The sequence below is a fragment of the Chelonia mydas genome, chromosome 20 (genome assembly GCF_015237465.2).
Source record: "Chelonia mydas isolate rCheMyd1 chromosome 20, rCheMyd1.pri.v2, whole genome shotgun sequence".
NCBI lineage: Eukaryota > Metazoa > Chordata > Testudines > Cheloniidae > Chelonia > Chelonia mydas.
In genome coordinates, this window is record NC_051260.2 from 15,312,955 (window position 1) to 15,328,707 (window position 15,753).

Consider the following 15,753-nt stretch of genomic DNA (forward strand, 5'->3'; position numbering starts at 1 on the left):
CTTTCCCTGACCTTCTGCCAGGGATTGATTCTTTAGGCAGGTGCCCTCATTGTAGGTGGATGTTTGCCAGGGAAAATGCAGCATAGATTGGTTCATATGGGATTTCCTGGCAAGCGCCAAAGAAGTGGGGTCTGGTCAGGAAAGCAGCCTGCACATCACAAAACCGTCTTGTGGATCATCATCCCTGGATCCTGGCTGGGAGAGGTACCGATAGCAGTGCCTAGCTCAGGGGTGGGCAAACTTTTTGGCCTGAGGGCCATGTCGGGGTGTGAAACTGTATGGGGGGCCAGGTAGGGAAGGCCCGCCCCCATCCACCCTCTCCCACTTCCCACCCCCTGACTGCCCCCCTCAGAACCTCCGACCCATCCAACGCCCCTGCTCCTTGTCCCCTGACTGCCCCTCCCACAGCCCCCTGTCCCTAACTGCCCCCCCCAAGACCCCAACCCCATCAAATCCCCTGTCCCCTGACCACTCCCCCCCCCCGAACCTCTGCCCCATCCAACCGCCCCCTGCTCCCTGTCCCCAGACTGCCCCCCCAGGACCCCCTGCCTCTTATCCAACACCCCCCGCCCCCTTACCATGCAGCTCAGAGTAGCAGGTGCTCGCCACCCGAGCCAGCCCCGCTGCCCGCGCAGCGGCATTGCTGCAGGGGAGGGGGGACAGCAGGGGAGGGGCCGGGGGCTAGCCTCCCTGGCCAGGAGCTCAAGGGCCGGTCAGGACGGTCCCGCGGGCCGGATGTGGCCCACAAGCCGTAGTTTGCCCACCTCTGGCCTAGCTACTGTAGTGCTTGGTGTCTTGGGAATACTGACAGTATGTCAATGAGCCTGCAATAGCAGGGGGGCTGCGGGTCGGGGCTGAGGGGCATCAGCAGAGCTTCAAGTGCAGGGAGCCTAGTGCTGGAATAGGAAGGGAAGGCTGAGGGCCAAGATGGAGGGGCGGGGGAAGGGGAATGTGGGTTGGGATTGAGGGGCACCACCGGAGCTGTGTGCATGGAGGAAATGTGGGGCTGGAAGAACAGGGGGAAATACAGGTCAGGATTGAGGGGCGTTGGCAGGGGAGCCCAGGAGCAGGGGGCCGTGGGGCAGGACTGTTTGTGTGTGGTACCAGCAGAGCTCTGTGTGTGTGAGCCCAGAGCTCGGGGAGCAAGGGGGCTGCAGTTCGGGAATGAGGGGCATCGGCTGAGCTGAGCAGCCGTCCAGCTCAGTCTCCCCCTCAGTTTCCCCAATGGGAAAACATGTCATCGTTTGCAAGGTGTGGACGCCGGGCTGTGGAGAGAGAAACAATCGGACTTTTTAAAATATAATTTATTGAAAATAGTCACAAGAAAGACACTTAGAAGAGTCTGTTCCCTTTGCAGCAGCTTCAGGGAGCAACAGATCACAGGTGCAATGCTGCAGAGGGTGAAGAAGAAGTTTCTCCAGAACTTAAAAGTCTTTGACAGGCACATGGGGCTCACACGCCCGCACGCCCGCCCCTTTTTACACTTAGACTGGGAGGAAGCACACGGGACCGGTCAGTATATGAGGGCGAAAAACAGTCATCTCAGAAAACACAAACACCAGCCCAAGGTCAGATTTGGGCAGTACTGCGTCCTCCTCTGGCACAATACAGTTTACTGGTCAGCAAAAACAAAACTCAGCTTCCCAGCCCCCTAGCATGTGGCTATGAGGATTTTGTACCTGAGAAGAGGAAGGAAGGTCACAGCGCCTCCAGGTGGCGGGATGAGGGAATAGCTCTCCTGAGAGCATTGGTTGTTGGGTCATTTATGCATTAGCAGCAGAGGAGGAGCTGTTCAGAGGCCATCCCCAAGGAATTTACGGCCTCAGAAGGCAAAGAGGGGAGCGTGAAAGAGCCATTGGCCCCGTTTTACAGGAGGGGAGCTGGTGCCTAAAGAGAGGAAGACACGGTCACTCAGGGGACTCTGGCCCAGCCAGGAGTCAAACCCGGATCTCTGGCCTGCCACGGCCCAGGGAAAGGTTTGCGTATTCCCACCCTTCTCCCACAGCAGCCATGTGCTGCCCCTAGAAGTGGGATAGAGAGAGGAGATGGCAGGAGACGGGCCCCAACCAACCCAGTGATATCTCAGTGGAAACCCATGACCTGTGCCCTCCGAGCTCCAAGCAGCAGGGCGGGGAGGCGCGTGTACAGCAGGCAAAGAAACGGGGACGTCTCCCCAGGGACGTGGGTGGTGTGGATGGGAAAGGGAACACAGACTCTGATTCCCCTGGCCCATCTGCAAAGGGTCCTGGACACAGAAACCTATGGGGAGGGCCCCAAAGCCACCATTGGTTTGGGGGAGTCAAAGGGGGCTGGAATGATCTATTGAGGAGGGAAGAGGGGATCAAGCAATAAATGGGGGGGTGCTTCTCCAGGGGAGGAGGTGTTTGCAAAGCCCTGGGGGGCATGTTGGGGGCTACAGGGGGCAAGGGGAGGATTCCCCCAGAGATTGGATGCAGGAGCCTTAAAAATCAGACAGGTTCAATGCCTCTCGTAGCGTTTCCCTTAGAGCCAAACGAAAGAGGAGTGAGCTCTGAACCCCTACTTCCTGCACCCTCCTAGATGGGGGCGTGGGGAGGGGTCTCAGAGGCGGCTCCTCCGGGGGAGGGAGGTCTTGTAGAGGGACTTGCCGCTGGCCTCAATGTAGGTGACACTCATCTCCTTGCTGTCGATCTCCACGTAGGCGAAGCCGCCCAGGGACGCCGGCTCGGCGTAGAAGAAGCGCAGGTAGCCCTCGGGCACCTTGTGGTAGTGCTTCCGTGAGTTCTCCATGAAGTTGCCGGCCCCGCTCAGCACGTAGCCCACGCCAGCCTTGTCCTGCAGGTACTGATCGGGGAAGATGGGGGCGGGGGGGTCAGAGCAGATCCATACTCCTGCTGCTTGGGTACTCCCCCGCTCCCGCCCCGCAGCCAGCAAGCTCGTGCTGGGGTGAGCAAGAGGCATGCCCCCTGGGGCTGCTCTGGGGCAGGGCAGCACGTTGCAAGCTAGCGTCCCTGCCTGGCGGGCGCAGAACAGCATCAACTGACAGAGCTGATCTCTAGAGAGGGGTGGATGGGGGAGGGAACTTAACTGTGCTCCTTCACTTCAGAACTGTTTGGGGTCTAGTGGATTAGAGCCGGGGGTGGAGGGGGGGCTGTTTTCCAAGACTCTTGGGTTCTAGTCCCCGCTCTGGGAGGATGGGATCTAGTGGTTAGAGCAAGGTGGGGCTGGGAGTCAGGACTCCTGGGTTCTAGTCCCAGCTCTGGGAGGGGAGTGGGGTCTAGGGGTTGGGTTGGGTGGGGGGCTGGGAGTCAGGACTCCTGGGTTCTAGTCCCAGCTCTGGGAGGGGAGTGGGGTCTAGGGGTTGGGTTGGGTGGGGGGCTGGGAGTCAGGACTCCTGGGTTCTAGTCCCAGCTCTGGGAGGGGAGTGGGGTCTAGGGGTTGGGTTGGGTGGGCCGCTGGGAGTCAGGACTCCTGGGTTCTAGTCCCAGCTCTGGGAGGGGAGTGGGGTCTAGGGGTTGGGTTGGGTGGGGGACTGGGAGTCAGGACTCCTGGGTTCTAGTCCCAGCTTTGCTGTTGACTTACACCCTTGGCTGAGTCTCGGCCAGTGCTGCCCAGGGTGGCTGGGGCGGGATGCGACGGGCTAGCAGGGAGTTGATGGACATCTCCCTAGCAGGGGTGCTCAGAGCCCTGTGGAATAGACCAGAGGGAACAACCTTGCCTCAGTGCCCCCCACCCCCGCTTACCTGCAGGTTGTGATCGTGGCCGCACAGGTAGGCAGTGGCCTTGTACTTGAGCAGCAGCGGCTGCAGGTGCTTCACCAGGCAGTGGGTGGGCCCGTGCTCGGCCACCGACCACACCGGGTAGTGGCCAGCCACCAGCAGGTAGTCGTCTTGGGAGGCAGCCATCTGCTTGCGGAGCCAGGCCAGCTGGCTGCGGGCCAGCCCCACGTCCTGGGGCTGCTGGGGCTGCTGGGCCTGGAAGTCGTCCGAGTTCCCACACAGGGTGACAGTGTCGATCATGAGGAGAGCCACCGTGGCGTTGCTCTTGGGGACCTTGAACTTCAGGCTGTAGTAATAGTTGGGGAAGTTCCTGCAGAACGGAGGGGGAGGGGTGTCACATGTTAAACTAGAGCTGATCTCCATGCACCCCCCCCCCCCCGCAGTCTCCTGGATCAGCATGGGGGCTGCAGGTCGGGACTGAGGGGCACCAGCAGAGCTGGGGGAGGGGAGCCCAGAGATGGGCTAGCAGGGGCTGCAGGTTGGGACTGAGGGGCACCGGCAGAGCTGGGGGAGGGGAGCCCAGAGATGGGCTAGCAGGGGCTGCAGGTCGGGACTGAGGGGCACCGGCAGAGCTGGGGGAGGGGAGCCCAGAGATGGGCTAGCAGGGGGCTGCAGGTCGGGACTGAGGGGCACCGGCAGAGCTGGGGGAGGGGAGCCCAGAGATGGGCTAGCAGGGGCTGCAGGTCAGGATTGAGGGGCACCGGCAGAGCTGGGGGAGGGGAGCCCAGAGATGGGCTAGCAGGGGCTGCAGGTCAGGATTGAGGGGCACCGGCTGAGCTGGGAGGAGCCCGGAGCTGGGGTAGCAGGGGGCTGCAGGTGTAGAAGGGGATCTAACCCCCATCCCTCTGAGCCCCGATGTAGCAGGATGCAGGAGGGTTGGGCGGGTGGAGGGGGCCCTTACCAGCGCTTGGAGACCTTGGTGTAGGCGATCTGAGCCGAGACGTTCCCTGAGTGGTCGTGGTTCCCGGCCACCACATACCACGGCACCTTGCGCAGCGACTGCGCCTTGAACACAGCCTCAAAGGTGTCCTGCCCCGAGAGAGGGGATGGTAGAGAACGTGTTCACATTTCACCATCGGGGGGGAGCCGCGCCTGCCAATCCTTCCCCGCCCCCTGAGCTGTCCTCACTGGACAGGGAGACAAATCTCACTCATGGCTGTTATTTGGAACCCAGTCGTTCCCTGGTGGGATGGGGAACCATGAAGATATTTACCCCTCACGTGCCATAACCCCTAACGCACCCACGCCCACCACTGCAGCCAGGGGGCTCACGCTAGCCAGTTTCCTCGTTGGTTGACGTGTGCATCCTGCCAGGGCCACACGGGGGCGCCGCCTTCAGTAAAGGGGCTGTAGCGGTGTAGTGACACCCCAAGATTTTTTGGGTGGGGAGGGTAGAGGGCTGTCTCTACCCAAGGTTCATCCTTCAGTTTCTAATGGAGATAGGAGTCTCCCTGGCCTAAACTCAAGTGCTGTGTGCAGTTAAATAGGTGCCATACCCCACCCCAGTGGCGGCCACATCTCAGCTCAGGATGAGGGATCCCTGCATAAACAAGTGCTGGATCCCAGTCCTTGTGTGCTGTGGGGGGACCCCCAAGGACTCCCTACCTGGAACCTCTTGTCGTTGACGTCCCGCACCCCATTGTAGTAGAAGTTGTCGCCGAGGGACAAGATGAAGTCCGCGCCCAGCGCTGCCACCGTACGGCCCATCTCCTTGGCTGTGGCCACCTCGCGCACCGTGTGAAAGGGGGGATTGGACACCCCGCCCCAGTCCCCCAGGGCGATGAAGCGCAGGGAGGAGCCGGCGGAGAGCGGGCTGGCGTAGGGGGTCGGCAGAGCCACCAGGAGGAGCGCAGAGAGACACAGGTAACCCGCCATCTGTGGGGAAAGGTGGGAGATGCAACCACAAGCAACAGGAGGGGCTCTGCTCTGGGCCAAAGCATTGAACCCAGTCTCAGCAAGGGAGGCAGGGGTTAGGGCAAGGGATGAGCCAGGACTCCTGGGTTCTATCCCAGCTCTGGGATGGGGGTTGGGTCTACTGGGTTGGAAGAGGTGGGCTGGGACCCAGGACTCCTGGGTTCTATTCCAAGTTCCAGAATGGGAGTGTGTTTCAGTGATTAGAAGATGGATCAGAGAGCAAGGACTCCTGGGTTCTCAACACCACTCTTGTGTCTACAGCCAGGAAGTGCGAGCCAGGACTCCTGGGTTCTATTCCCAGCTTTGCCACTGACTCACTGTGTGACCTTGCTCAAGTCCCTTCCCAGCTCTGTGCCTCAGTTTCCCCTCCCACCCAGTCTCTAGGCTGCAAGCTCTTTGGGGCAGGGATTATGTCAAGGTTCCTTCCCCACTCTGAACTCGAGGGTACAGATGTGGGGACCTGCATGAAAGACCCCCGAAGCTTATTCTTATCAGCTTAGCTTAAAAACTTCCCCAAGGTACAAACTTTGCCTTGTCCTTGAACCGTATGCTGCCACCACCAAGCTTGTTAAACAAAGAACAGGGAAAGAGCCCACTTGGAGACGTCTTCCCCCAAAATATCCCTTCAAGCCCTACACCCCCTTTCCTGGGGAAGGCTTGATAAGAATCCTCACCAATCTGTACAGGTGAACACAGACCCAAACCCTTGGATCTTAAGAACAATGAAAAATCAATCAGGTTCTTAAAAGAAGAATTTTAATTAAAGAAAAGGTAAAAGAATCACCTCTAAAATCAGGATGGTAAATACTTTTCAGGGTAATCAGATTCAAATCATAGAGAATCCCTCTAGGCAAAACCTTAAGTTACAAAAAGACACAAAAACAGGAATATACATTCCATTCAGCACATCTTATTTTACCAACCATTAAGCAAAAGGAAATCTAACGCATTTCTAGCTAGATTACTTACTAACTCGGAGAACACTTCAATCTCTTTGGTCACGCGATTACAGACATGAAAGTTGCAATATTACAACAAAAAAACTTCAAAACCAGACTCCAGCGAGAGACTGTTGAATTGGAATTCATTTGCAAATTGGATACAATTAACTTAGGCTTGAATAGAGACTGGGAGTGGCTAAGTCATTATGCAAGGTAACCTATTTCCCCTTGTTTTTTCCTACCCCCCCCCCCCCGACGTTCTTGTTAAACCCTGGATTTGTGCTGAAAATGGCCCAACTTGATTATCATACACATTGAGTGATCACTTTAGATAAGCTATTACCAGCAGGAGAGTGGGGTGGGGGGAGAGAAAACCTTTTGTAGTGGTAAACACCCATTTTTTCATGCTTTGTGTGTATAAAAAGAGCTTCTATACTTTCCACAGTATGCATCCGATGAAGTGAGCTGTAGCTCACGAAAGCTTATGCTCAAATAAATTGGTTAGTCTCTAAGGTGCCACAAGTACTCCTTTTCTTTTTGCGAATACAGACTAACACGGCTGTTACTCTGAAACCTAACTAACAGTTGTAAGGCTGCATTCCTGATCTGTTCCTGGCAAAAGCATCACACGGACAGACAGACCCTTTGTTTCCCCCCCTCCAGCTTTTAAAGTATCTTGTCTCCTCATTGGTCATTTTGGTCAGGTGCCAGCGAGGTTATCTTACCTTCTTAACCCTTTACAGGTGAAAGGGTTTTGCCTCTGGCCAGGAGGGATTTTATAGCACTGTATACAGAAAGGTGGTTACCCTTCCCTTTATTTTTATGACAAACTGTCTCTCGGATGAGAAAGCTGCAGCTTCCATGTGCTCTCAGCTCACCTGAGGAGGTCCGGGTTTGAAGCAGGATTAATGAATTAATGCAGGATTAATGCCCAGACTCCTGGCAGAGAGACTGGCCCTGGCCTGAAGAACCAGCAACCTAAATAGCTAAAACTGGGGCCGGGAAACAGGCACAGAGCAGGGAAGTGTCCTGCCTCGCAGACTAGTGTTCTGTCCGCTAGGTCGTCTCCTCCCAGCACCCCCAGATTGCTGGGGTTGCTCCCAGTCCAGCACTGGATCAGAACGGTGCAGTCCCAGCCCATCTCTGAGCCGTTCACACTCAAACATACCAGCGCGTACCAAAAATTCCCACCTGCATCAAATCTAGCAGGCCAGTAGCCTGGGGCGGTTCCGAACCAATACAGATTTAATAAAGCCCGAAAGGGGAAAAGTGCCAGGAACCCCATTAAACCCCCCCCCCCCCCCAGGGACTTGGCAACTGCCATCGATTTGATATGCAAGGAGCCCAGATACCGCAGTGATGGGCAGCGGCTAAAACCCGGAAATAGAGTGCTAGCCGGCGCAGCGGCTCTGCTACACCTCTGGCCCGTCAGGACAGCTGCGGGCTGGAGCTTAGCTTCGAAGGGGGCGACGCCATCGCTGAACAGGAAGAGGGTGAAGCAGGAAGCCGGTGAAGGAGGCAGAAAATGCAAAGGAGACAGAGGCAGAGACCCCGGCGGGGGCTGGGAAGAGGCCACCAGCTGCAAGGCTGATGAAGCTGGCAAAGGAGCGTAACTTACACTGGTCAGTTTCGCCGCCAGGCGCTGAGGGGAGCCTGGCGCTGTCAGGGATCAAACCCTGCCTGCCTCGGTCTCAGAGATGCCCCCGCCCGCCGTCAGGGAGCCCTCGTGGTGCCACCTGGCAGCTGTCCGGTCGCCACTGCGGACGCTGTGCCAACAGGGGCATTTTATCAGGCCCTGAAAAGGGGAACTTGAGCGCGGGGGGTGGGATCTGAGCACTTGTGGCTTTCTCCCTCCCCACACGTGTCAGAAGCAGCTCCAAGCAGCAAAGTTGATTATTAAGAGTGCGATGGAGAAACGGCTGCCCGATGACCCACGGCTCCTTCCCCCCACCCCCGCAGTCATGTGATGTGACCGACCCATAACCAGCCGGAGTTCTAGTCACACTGCAGCGCACCCTTCAATCACGCCCCAGCTGATTAGGAAGCCAAATACAAGCCAGGCAGTTAACCATGCGGCGCCTGACCCCACCCAGCAACCCTGGACGGCTTGGAAGTTAAAGTGAACCTGAGGCCCAGGACTGGAATAGCCGGGGGGCTGTGGGCCAGGATTGGGGAGCCCCAGCAGAGCTGATGCAGGTGGAGCCCAGGGCTGGGCTAGCAGGGGGCTGCAGGTCAGGCTTGAGGGGCACCACAGGGCTAAGGGCGGGGGTTGGGGGGGAGCCAGGGCTGGAATAGCATGGGACTGTGGGTTGGGACTGAGGAGCCCTGGCAGAGCTACCTGGCCAGGGGGCTCTCACGGCACCTGGCCGCATGGCCAAACCCCCCAGGCTAGTGATCGGGGGCTCCTGTGTGGCTGCAGCGCCCCCAGAGGTCAGTCCCCTGGCGCAGGGCATCCGAGTGAGGAGCATAGGCAGAGTTCTGTATCTGGGGGGGGCAGCTCCAGTCAGGCCAGTGGGGCCGCGCATAGGGGGACAAATTCCACGCCTGCCTGAGACTTGCAATTCGGAGGCACAGTGCCCCTAACCCCCGCCCAGACTACACCCATGATGAGGAGGGTGTTATGGGGACACCGGAACACGTGCCTGGCACAGTCCGAGACAGGGCAAAGGTCAAGGAGCTTCCCCCTGGACACAAGACCTAGGGCCTTGCCCAGGTGACATGGGGCCCAGCCGGAGGCTCCGTCCTCCCTCTGGCACCCAATGTCCTCCACCATGAAGGAACGTCCTAGGGCCGGCCGCCCGCCCGCCCTGACACCAAGATCCAGAAGCCGCTGGCCCGCTGGCCCCTGACAGTAGCCCAGCTGCAAGGAATCGCAGCCCAGAGGACAAGCTGGGATAATTAGAGAGCATTAGCTGCTCACGGTCACCTGAGTAAACGCCCCTGAAATCCCCTTGATCTGAGCCAACGTTCCAGCCCCCCGGGCTGCGCCTGCTAATCCAAGATTCGCTGGTGAGATTCAGAGACGGAAAGTGGGACTTGGCAGGCGGGGAGGGGCTGGGAGCTGAACAGACAGTGGGAACTGAGCCTCTCTGCCCCTGGAGGGGTCCTGCAGCCAGGCTGGGGCACCTCGGGTAGGGTCAGTCAGTAGTGGGGTGGCGGGGGGTGAAATCTCCCTGCTGCTCCTGTATAAGTTAGGGATGGAACCCAGGAGTCCTGACTCCTGACCCCCCTGCTATAACCACTACACCCCGTCCCTCCCCAGAGCTGGGGAGAGAACCCAGGAGTCCTGACTCCTGTCCCCCCTGCTGTAATCACTACATGCTGCCCCTCCCCAGTGCTGGGGAGAGAACCCAGGAGTCCTGACTCCTGACCCCCCTGCTATAACCGCTACACCCCGTCCCTCCCCAGAGCTGGGGAGAGAACCCAGGAGTCCTGACTCCTGACCCCCCTGCTATAACCACTACACCCCGTCCCTCCCCAGAGCTGGGGAGAGAACCCCCTTCCTACACTCCAGAGCCAGCACTAAATACTCTTTGAATGAACGGGTGACATCCACTGTAGCTGCGCACGCTGATGTTCACGGGGCTTTGCACTGCCAAATGACCAGGATTCTCTGTGCTGAGCCCTTCCCACCCAGTGTGACAGAGACACGGGTCAGTGCGGACAGGAGTGGGAGTCAGGACTCCGTTCTATCCCTAGCTCTGGCATAGGGACCGGGGCCTAAAGGGTAGAGTGAGGGCCGAGGGGAGGGGCTGGGAGCCAGGACTCCTGGGTTCTGTTCCCAGGCAGTTGTGTTGCGTGGCACATTTGAGCTGCTCTGTGAAGCTATGACACTGTCTGCAACTCTCAGCAGCCTCTCCAGGCTATTTCTAGGAAGCTGTGAGCCCGGAATAACCCGGCTCCTGTGAGATCAAACAATGATTCCGCCCACCCGGCTGCTGGCAGGGAGGAAATCAAGGTGGCTCAGGGAGGATGCGTCAGCGCAGGGAGACTTCCCTCTGACTAAATATAATTCTGGAGAGGGAAGGTGCTTCCCAGCCCCCTTCTCTAACCACTACACCCCACTCCCCTCCCAGATTTGGGGATAGAATCAGGAGTCCTGGCTCCCAGCCCCCCTGCTGAAACCATAAGACCCCCCACTGCCTCCCCAGAGCAGTGGAGAAAACCCAGGAGTCCTGGCTCCCATCCCCCCCTGCTGTAAACACAAGACCCCATCTCCCTCCTGCTCCCCTCAGACTTCCAGCCCCCCAAGGCAGGGCTTTCCCCACACCCAGGCCTTCTAGGCTGGCCTCAGGCCCCACCCTGCTCAGGCCAGAGAGGGCCCCCGCTCCTGAGTCAGACACATGTGGCTGGGGAATGGAAGGGCTGGATCACATGCCACGGCAGGTCAAAGGCCTGCCGGTGCTGGGGGGGGACGACAGTACGCAGTGTGGCCTCCAAGAGGTTAAATCCAATGCCATGAAACCCAGTTTGGCCCCTCGCTAATCTGGCCTCCCTCCCACCACTGTGGTATAAGAGAGACAGCATGGTCTAGTGGGGCGGGCAGTGAGATCCAGGTTCTTTCTATCCCTGGCTCTGAGAGGGGGGCTGGGAGCCAGGACTCCTGGGTTCTATCCCTGGCTCTGGGAGGGGGTGATGTGGGACCTAGTGGTTAGATCCTCTCTCCTCAGAGAGGATTTGGATGTGGGGTTTCAAAGAGACAAACATCTTGGTCCCTAGAGATCTCCCCACATCCCGCAGGCCCCTCTTGTTGACAGGGCCTGGGTGAAACCAGCCAGGGTTACAGCACCCCCAGGCCCTCTCCATAGGGGAGATCTTTAGACCCAACCCCTCCCCCCAGCCCAGCAATAAATGTGTGTGTGGGGGAGCCCTCACAGCACATCTCACACTGGGGGAGTCCCTTTGGGGCAGATCCCCCTCCCCCACCACTCCCCCAGGTCACACAGGGCCTCAGATTCAAAGAGAACCAGGCAGAGCTCAAGGCTGCTCTGCGTGAGCTGAACCCAGCCCTGGGAAGCAGCCGAGTGGAGAGAGATTGACCCACTTCAGGGCTCCTCCAGAGCAGCCAGCGTCCCGTCACCGAAAGGGGCGTCCTTACCCGAGGTCCCGGGCAGCTCCCCTGCCTGCCTTTTGGGGGGAATTCAGCACCTCGCCTCTCCGGGAGCCAGAGGGTGTTGTTGTATGTTGCTCTGACTAATCTAAAAGCCTCCCTCAGAGACACCCGCCCTCTGCCCTGAATGAATTAACCTCTGGTGAATCCAGACCTGAACACATCCCAGGAGAAGGGAAAGGCCAAGCTCACCTTGCAGCTGGGAGGCGCCCTGGGAAGGGGCCGAGGTGCAGGCTAGGAAGGAATCTGGAGCAGTCTCAGCACTTGGTCTCGCTTCAGTCAGAAGCTGGTGGCTTTTGAGAGGCTCTTCATACTGAAAACCCAAGGGGGAAGTTGGGCTGGAGCTAAACCCAGGCCTTTCACACGTAAGCCGGGCCCCTGCGATGCCTGGTTCCAATCAGATCCACCCGGCTGGGGGAGGGGGTTTGCCCCCCAGCCAGGGAGGGTGGTGTGAAAAACCCACCCGCCTGAGCGATGGGGCCATGCCAAGAAGGCAGCCACTGACCTAGCTGGCTGGTCTCCCCTGGAAGCGTACAGCAGCCCCTCCCACCCCCCCGAGACTGAGGGAAACCGACCTCACCCTCCCCCCCCCCAGTGTAGACAGTGCTTGGGCGACAGACGAATTCTTCCATTGGCCCCCCTCTTGGGGAGCTGGGTTAGCCACAGCCACAGGAGAAGCCCCATCACCGCTGTAGTAGTGACCGTGCTAGGTCACTCGGTAGTGTTTTTGTGTGGGGACCCCCCCCCATATCACTGTAGGCATCACTGGGGGGTTCCCCAGGGAGCCGTGAGGCCGTCGCTACGCCGGTGGAAGCATAGACCTGGCCCAAGGCTGGGAATGGCTGCTGGGTCGGCGAGCCCCCCGCTTCTGTGCAGAGGAGGTGGAAAAATCGGAGCAGTGCGGGAAAGCGGACGGCTGGACGCGCTGAGAACCGAGGCAGCAGCTTGTGAGCCTGCGGGTGCTTTGTCCCCGGGGAGCGGTGGGTCCCCCGGGAAGCGTCGTGAGTCGCACGCAGGGCTCAGGACGGGGGAGCCGTAACAGGGAGACGAGACGGGCTCATGGCCCTGGCGCAGCTGAGCCCCCCGATACTCGTGGGGTGGGGCCGCTGGAGCTGGGCCGGTTTCAGGTCTGTGCTGGCGGCTGTCTAACGCCGCCCCCCGCAGGGCCAGCCCCTGGGAGCCCCGGGTGCAAGGCTGCAAAGCCAGCAAGCGCCCCCCCAGCGCGTGTGCTGCGGGCTCCCCCCGGTGGCCACGTGGGAAACTGCAGCCGTTGGGACCCAGCGGTGACTTTCCACCCGGACGATGCCCAGCTGGAGGCTGCGTGACGCAGGAGGAGCAACAGCGCCCCCCAGTGGGAAAACTAGGCCCGCGCTGCTGCTGAACGTAGCACAGGGCTGGCCTCGGGATTCCCGTCTCCCGGTCCCTGGCCCTAGCCACTAGACCCCACTCCCCTCCCAGAGCCGGGGATAAAACCCAGGAGTCCTGGCTCCCAGACCCCCCTCTCCCACTAGACCCCCTGCTCTCCCGGAGCCGGGGATAAAACCCAGGAGTCCTGGCTCCCAGACCCCCCCCCACACTAGACCCCCCCCGCCCTCCCAGAGCTGGGGATAAAACCCAGGAGTCCTGGATCCCAGACCCCCCTCTCCCACTAGACCCCCTGCTCTCCCAGAGCCGAGGATAAAACCCAGGAGTCCTGGCTCCCAGACCCCCCCACACACTAGACCCCCCCTGCCCTCCCAGAGCTGGGGATAAAACCCAGGAGTCCTGGCTCCCAGACCCCCCTCTCCCACTAGACCCCCTGCTCTCCCAGAGCTGGGGATAAAACCCAGGAGTCCTGGATCCCAGACCCCCCCCTCCCACTAGACCCCCCCTGCCCTCCCAGAGCTGGGGATAAAACCCAGGAGTCCTGGCTCCCAGACCCCCCTCTCCCACTAGACCCCCTGCTCTCCCGGAGCCGGGGATAAAACCCAGGAGTCCTGGATCCCAGACCCCCCCCCCACTAGACCCCCCTGCCCTCCCGGAGCTGGGGATAAAACCCAGGAGTCCTGGCTCCCAGACCCCCTGCTCTGACCACTAGACCTCACTCCCCTCCCAGAGCTAGGCTCTCTACTGGGAGATGTGCGTGTCAGGTTTGGGGTATCTCTCCCTCGGGGGGGGGTCTCCCAGCTTTTTACCAAGGGGGGATGGTCCTGCTGACAGCCACACCCCATGGGGGCTGGGATCCCTTAGGGAGGGGCAGCTTGGCCTAGGACCCCAGACCCTGGACAAGAACAGGAGTGGGGAGAACCTGTATGGTGCATGGGGGCGCCCCGGGGGGCTGCTGGGGCGTGTCTCGCCAGGGACAGCTCTGCCAGCAGGGCATGATCCTCACTGGCAAGGCACAGCCTCACCCAGAACCAGGGATAGAACCCAGGAGCCCTGGCGCCCAGACCCCCACCCTGATCTGACCACTAGACCCCACTCCCCTCCCAGAGCTGGGGCCTCTACTGGCCTGTCCTGGCCCAGCCCCCACCAGCTCAGCCTGGCCTAGACCAGCCTCACCCAGGCCCGGAATGAAGAATTTTGGGGCTTGTGCATGATGGAAACGCCCCGCCCCATGCATGCCCCACCCCACAGAGGACGAGCCCGGCAGGTGGCATCAGACTCTTCATGCCTCTGGGCCTTGCCCCCAGGGGTGATCACAGGTAACCCCTTGGGACCAGGGGATGTCAGTTTGTTAGGGGTGTACACCCCCTGCACACACACACACACACCCCTACAAAACAGACACCCAATACACACAGACCCCCACACCCTGTACACACACATACACCCTGTACACAGCCATTCAACACAACCCACAACATCCAGTCTGGCCACAGACCACAACTAACTGCCCCCTCCCTGGCCCTCTGCTCTGGGGTGCTGGGCTGAATGATGATGGGCCTTGCTAATTAATGTGGGGGTGGGCTCCCCATTAACCCTTTGGGCACCAGACTTCCTGGTCTGGGTGTTTTCAAGGCCTTAGCCAGGAGCCCCCCATACATGAGGGTGGCGTGGGGGAGGCTGCCACCTGCAGGGGGTCTCGGCCATGAGCATCCTGTTTGTGACAGAGACCACTTGCTGCACCCCCCATATGCCCTCCCTCACCCCCACCGCCCTGCAGGCTGCAGGCAGGAAGGGGCCGGAAGCAGATGGGGCCGGCTGCATCCTGCTAGGCTGACCAGGTGCATCCTGCCGCCAGGCCTTGCCAGCGCGGGGGTGAGGCAGTGTGAACGGAGCTGGGTGTGAACCAGTGTGTGCAAGTGTGAACAGCCATGTGATGTGTGTGCAAATGTGCAAAGCCATGTGGTGAGTGTGTAACTGTGTGAGGTGTGCAAGTGTGCGCAGCTGTGTGATGTGTGCGAGTGCAGCCATGTAATGAGTGTGCACAGCTGTGTGATGTGTGTGCAAGTCAGCACAAGCATGTGATGAGTGTGCAGCCATGTGATATGTGTGTGCACAGCTGGGTGATGTGTGTGAGTGTGCACAGCTGGGTGATGAGTGCACACAGCCTTGGGAGCGGGGAGTGTGTGAGGCAGTCTGGGAGGAACATGTGTGGCAGTGCGGGGGGGAGCAGGCATGACGGTGTGGGGGGAGGGGTGCGTGGCAGTGCATGGGGGAGCGTGCACAGCAATGCAAGGGGGTGCATGCGTGGCAGTGTGTGAGGCAGTGTGCATGGCAGTGCAGGGCGGGTGTGGGGCAGCATGCGTGGCAGTGCAGGGGGTCCGCAAATGCCAGTGCGGGGGGGGGAGCGTGTGGGGGGAGGCGTGCATGGCAGTGCAAGAGGGGCATGCATGGCAGTGCATGGGGCAGTGTGCGGGGCAGTGCAGGGGGGAGTGTGCATGGCAGTGCTGGGGGTGCGTGCATGGCAGTGCGGGGGGTGCATGCGTGGTGCAGTGTGCAGGAGGGAGCGTGCGTGGTGCAGTGCAGGGGGAGGGGTGCATGGCAGTGCAGGAGGGAGCATGGGTGGCAGTGTGTGGGGCAGCATGCTCGGCAGTGCAGGGGGTAG

The 15,753-nt window shown here is 60.0% G+C and overlaps 1 protein-coding gene across 4 annotated transcripts; it reads right to left on the minus strand.

The window, feature by feature from the left end:
• Nucleotides 1-1,286: 1,286 nt before the first annotated feature.
• Nucleotides 1,287-12,870, minus strand: ACP5 (acid phosphatase 5, tartrate resistant). Of its 4 annotated transcripts, none has more exons than XM_043533283.1 (6): nucleotides 8,232-8,531; nucleotides 6,457-6,516; nucleotides 5,364-5,633; nucleotides 4,660-4,787; nucleotides 3,723-4,068; nucleotides 1,287-2,823 (listed from the first exon to the last, which is right to left on the minus strand). In XM_043533283.1, exons 3-6 carry the CDS (start codon nucleotides 5,631-5,633, stop codon nucleotides 2,581-2,583), a joined length of 987 nt encoding a protein of 328 aa, XP_043389218.1. In that variant the 5' UTR covers nucleotides 6,457-6,516; nucleotides 8,232-8,531; the 3' UTR covers nucleotides 1,287-2,580. The 4 variants fall into 4 exon arrangements, with proteins under 4 accessions (XP_043389218.1, XP_043389217.1, XP_027676526.1 ...); XM_043533282.1 differs by having other exon boundaries at nucleotides 6,457-6,529; XM_027820725.3 differs by lacking the exons at nucleotides 6,457-6,516; nucleotides 8,232-8,531 and adding an exon at nucleotides 11,916-12,870.
• Between the last annotated feature and the right edge of the window lie 2,883 nt (nucleotides 12,871-15,753).

What these genes read in the sequence shown, in the direction of transcription:
- ACP5 (XM_027820725.3), bottom strand. Translation starts at nt 5,633, where the DNA reads ATGGCGGGTTACCTGTGTCTCTCTGCGCTCCTCCTGGTGGCTCTGCCG. An exon ending in TCAACGACAAGAGGTTCCAG is followed by an intron (nt 4,788 to 5,363) that starts GTAGGGAGTCCT and finishes CTCTCGGGGCAG; the next exon opens with GACACCTTTGAGGCTGTGTT. An exon ending in GCCACGATCACAACCTGCAG is followed by an intron (nt 2,824 to 3,722) that starts GTAAGCGGGGGT and finishes TTCCCCGATCAG; the next exon opens with TACCTGCAGGACAAGGCTGG.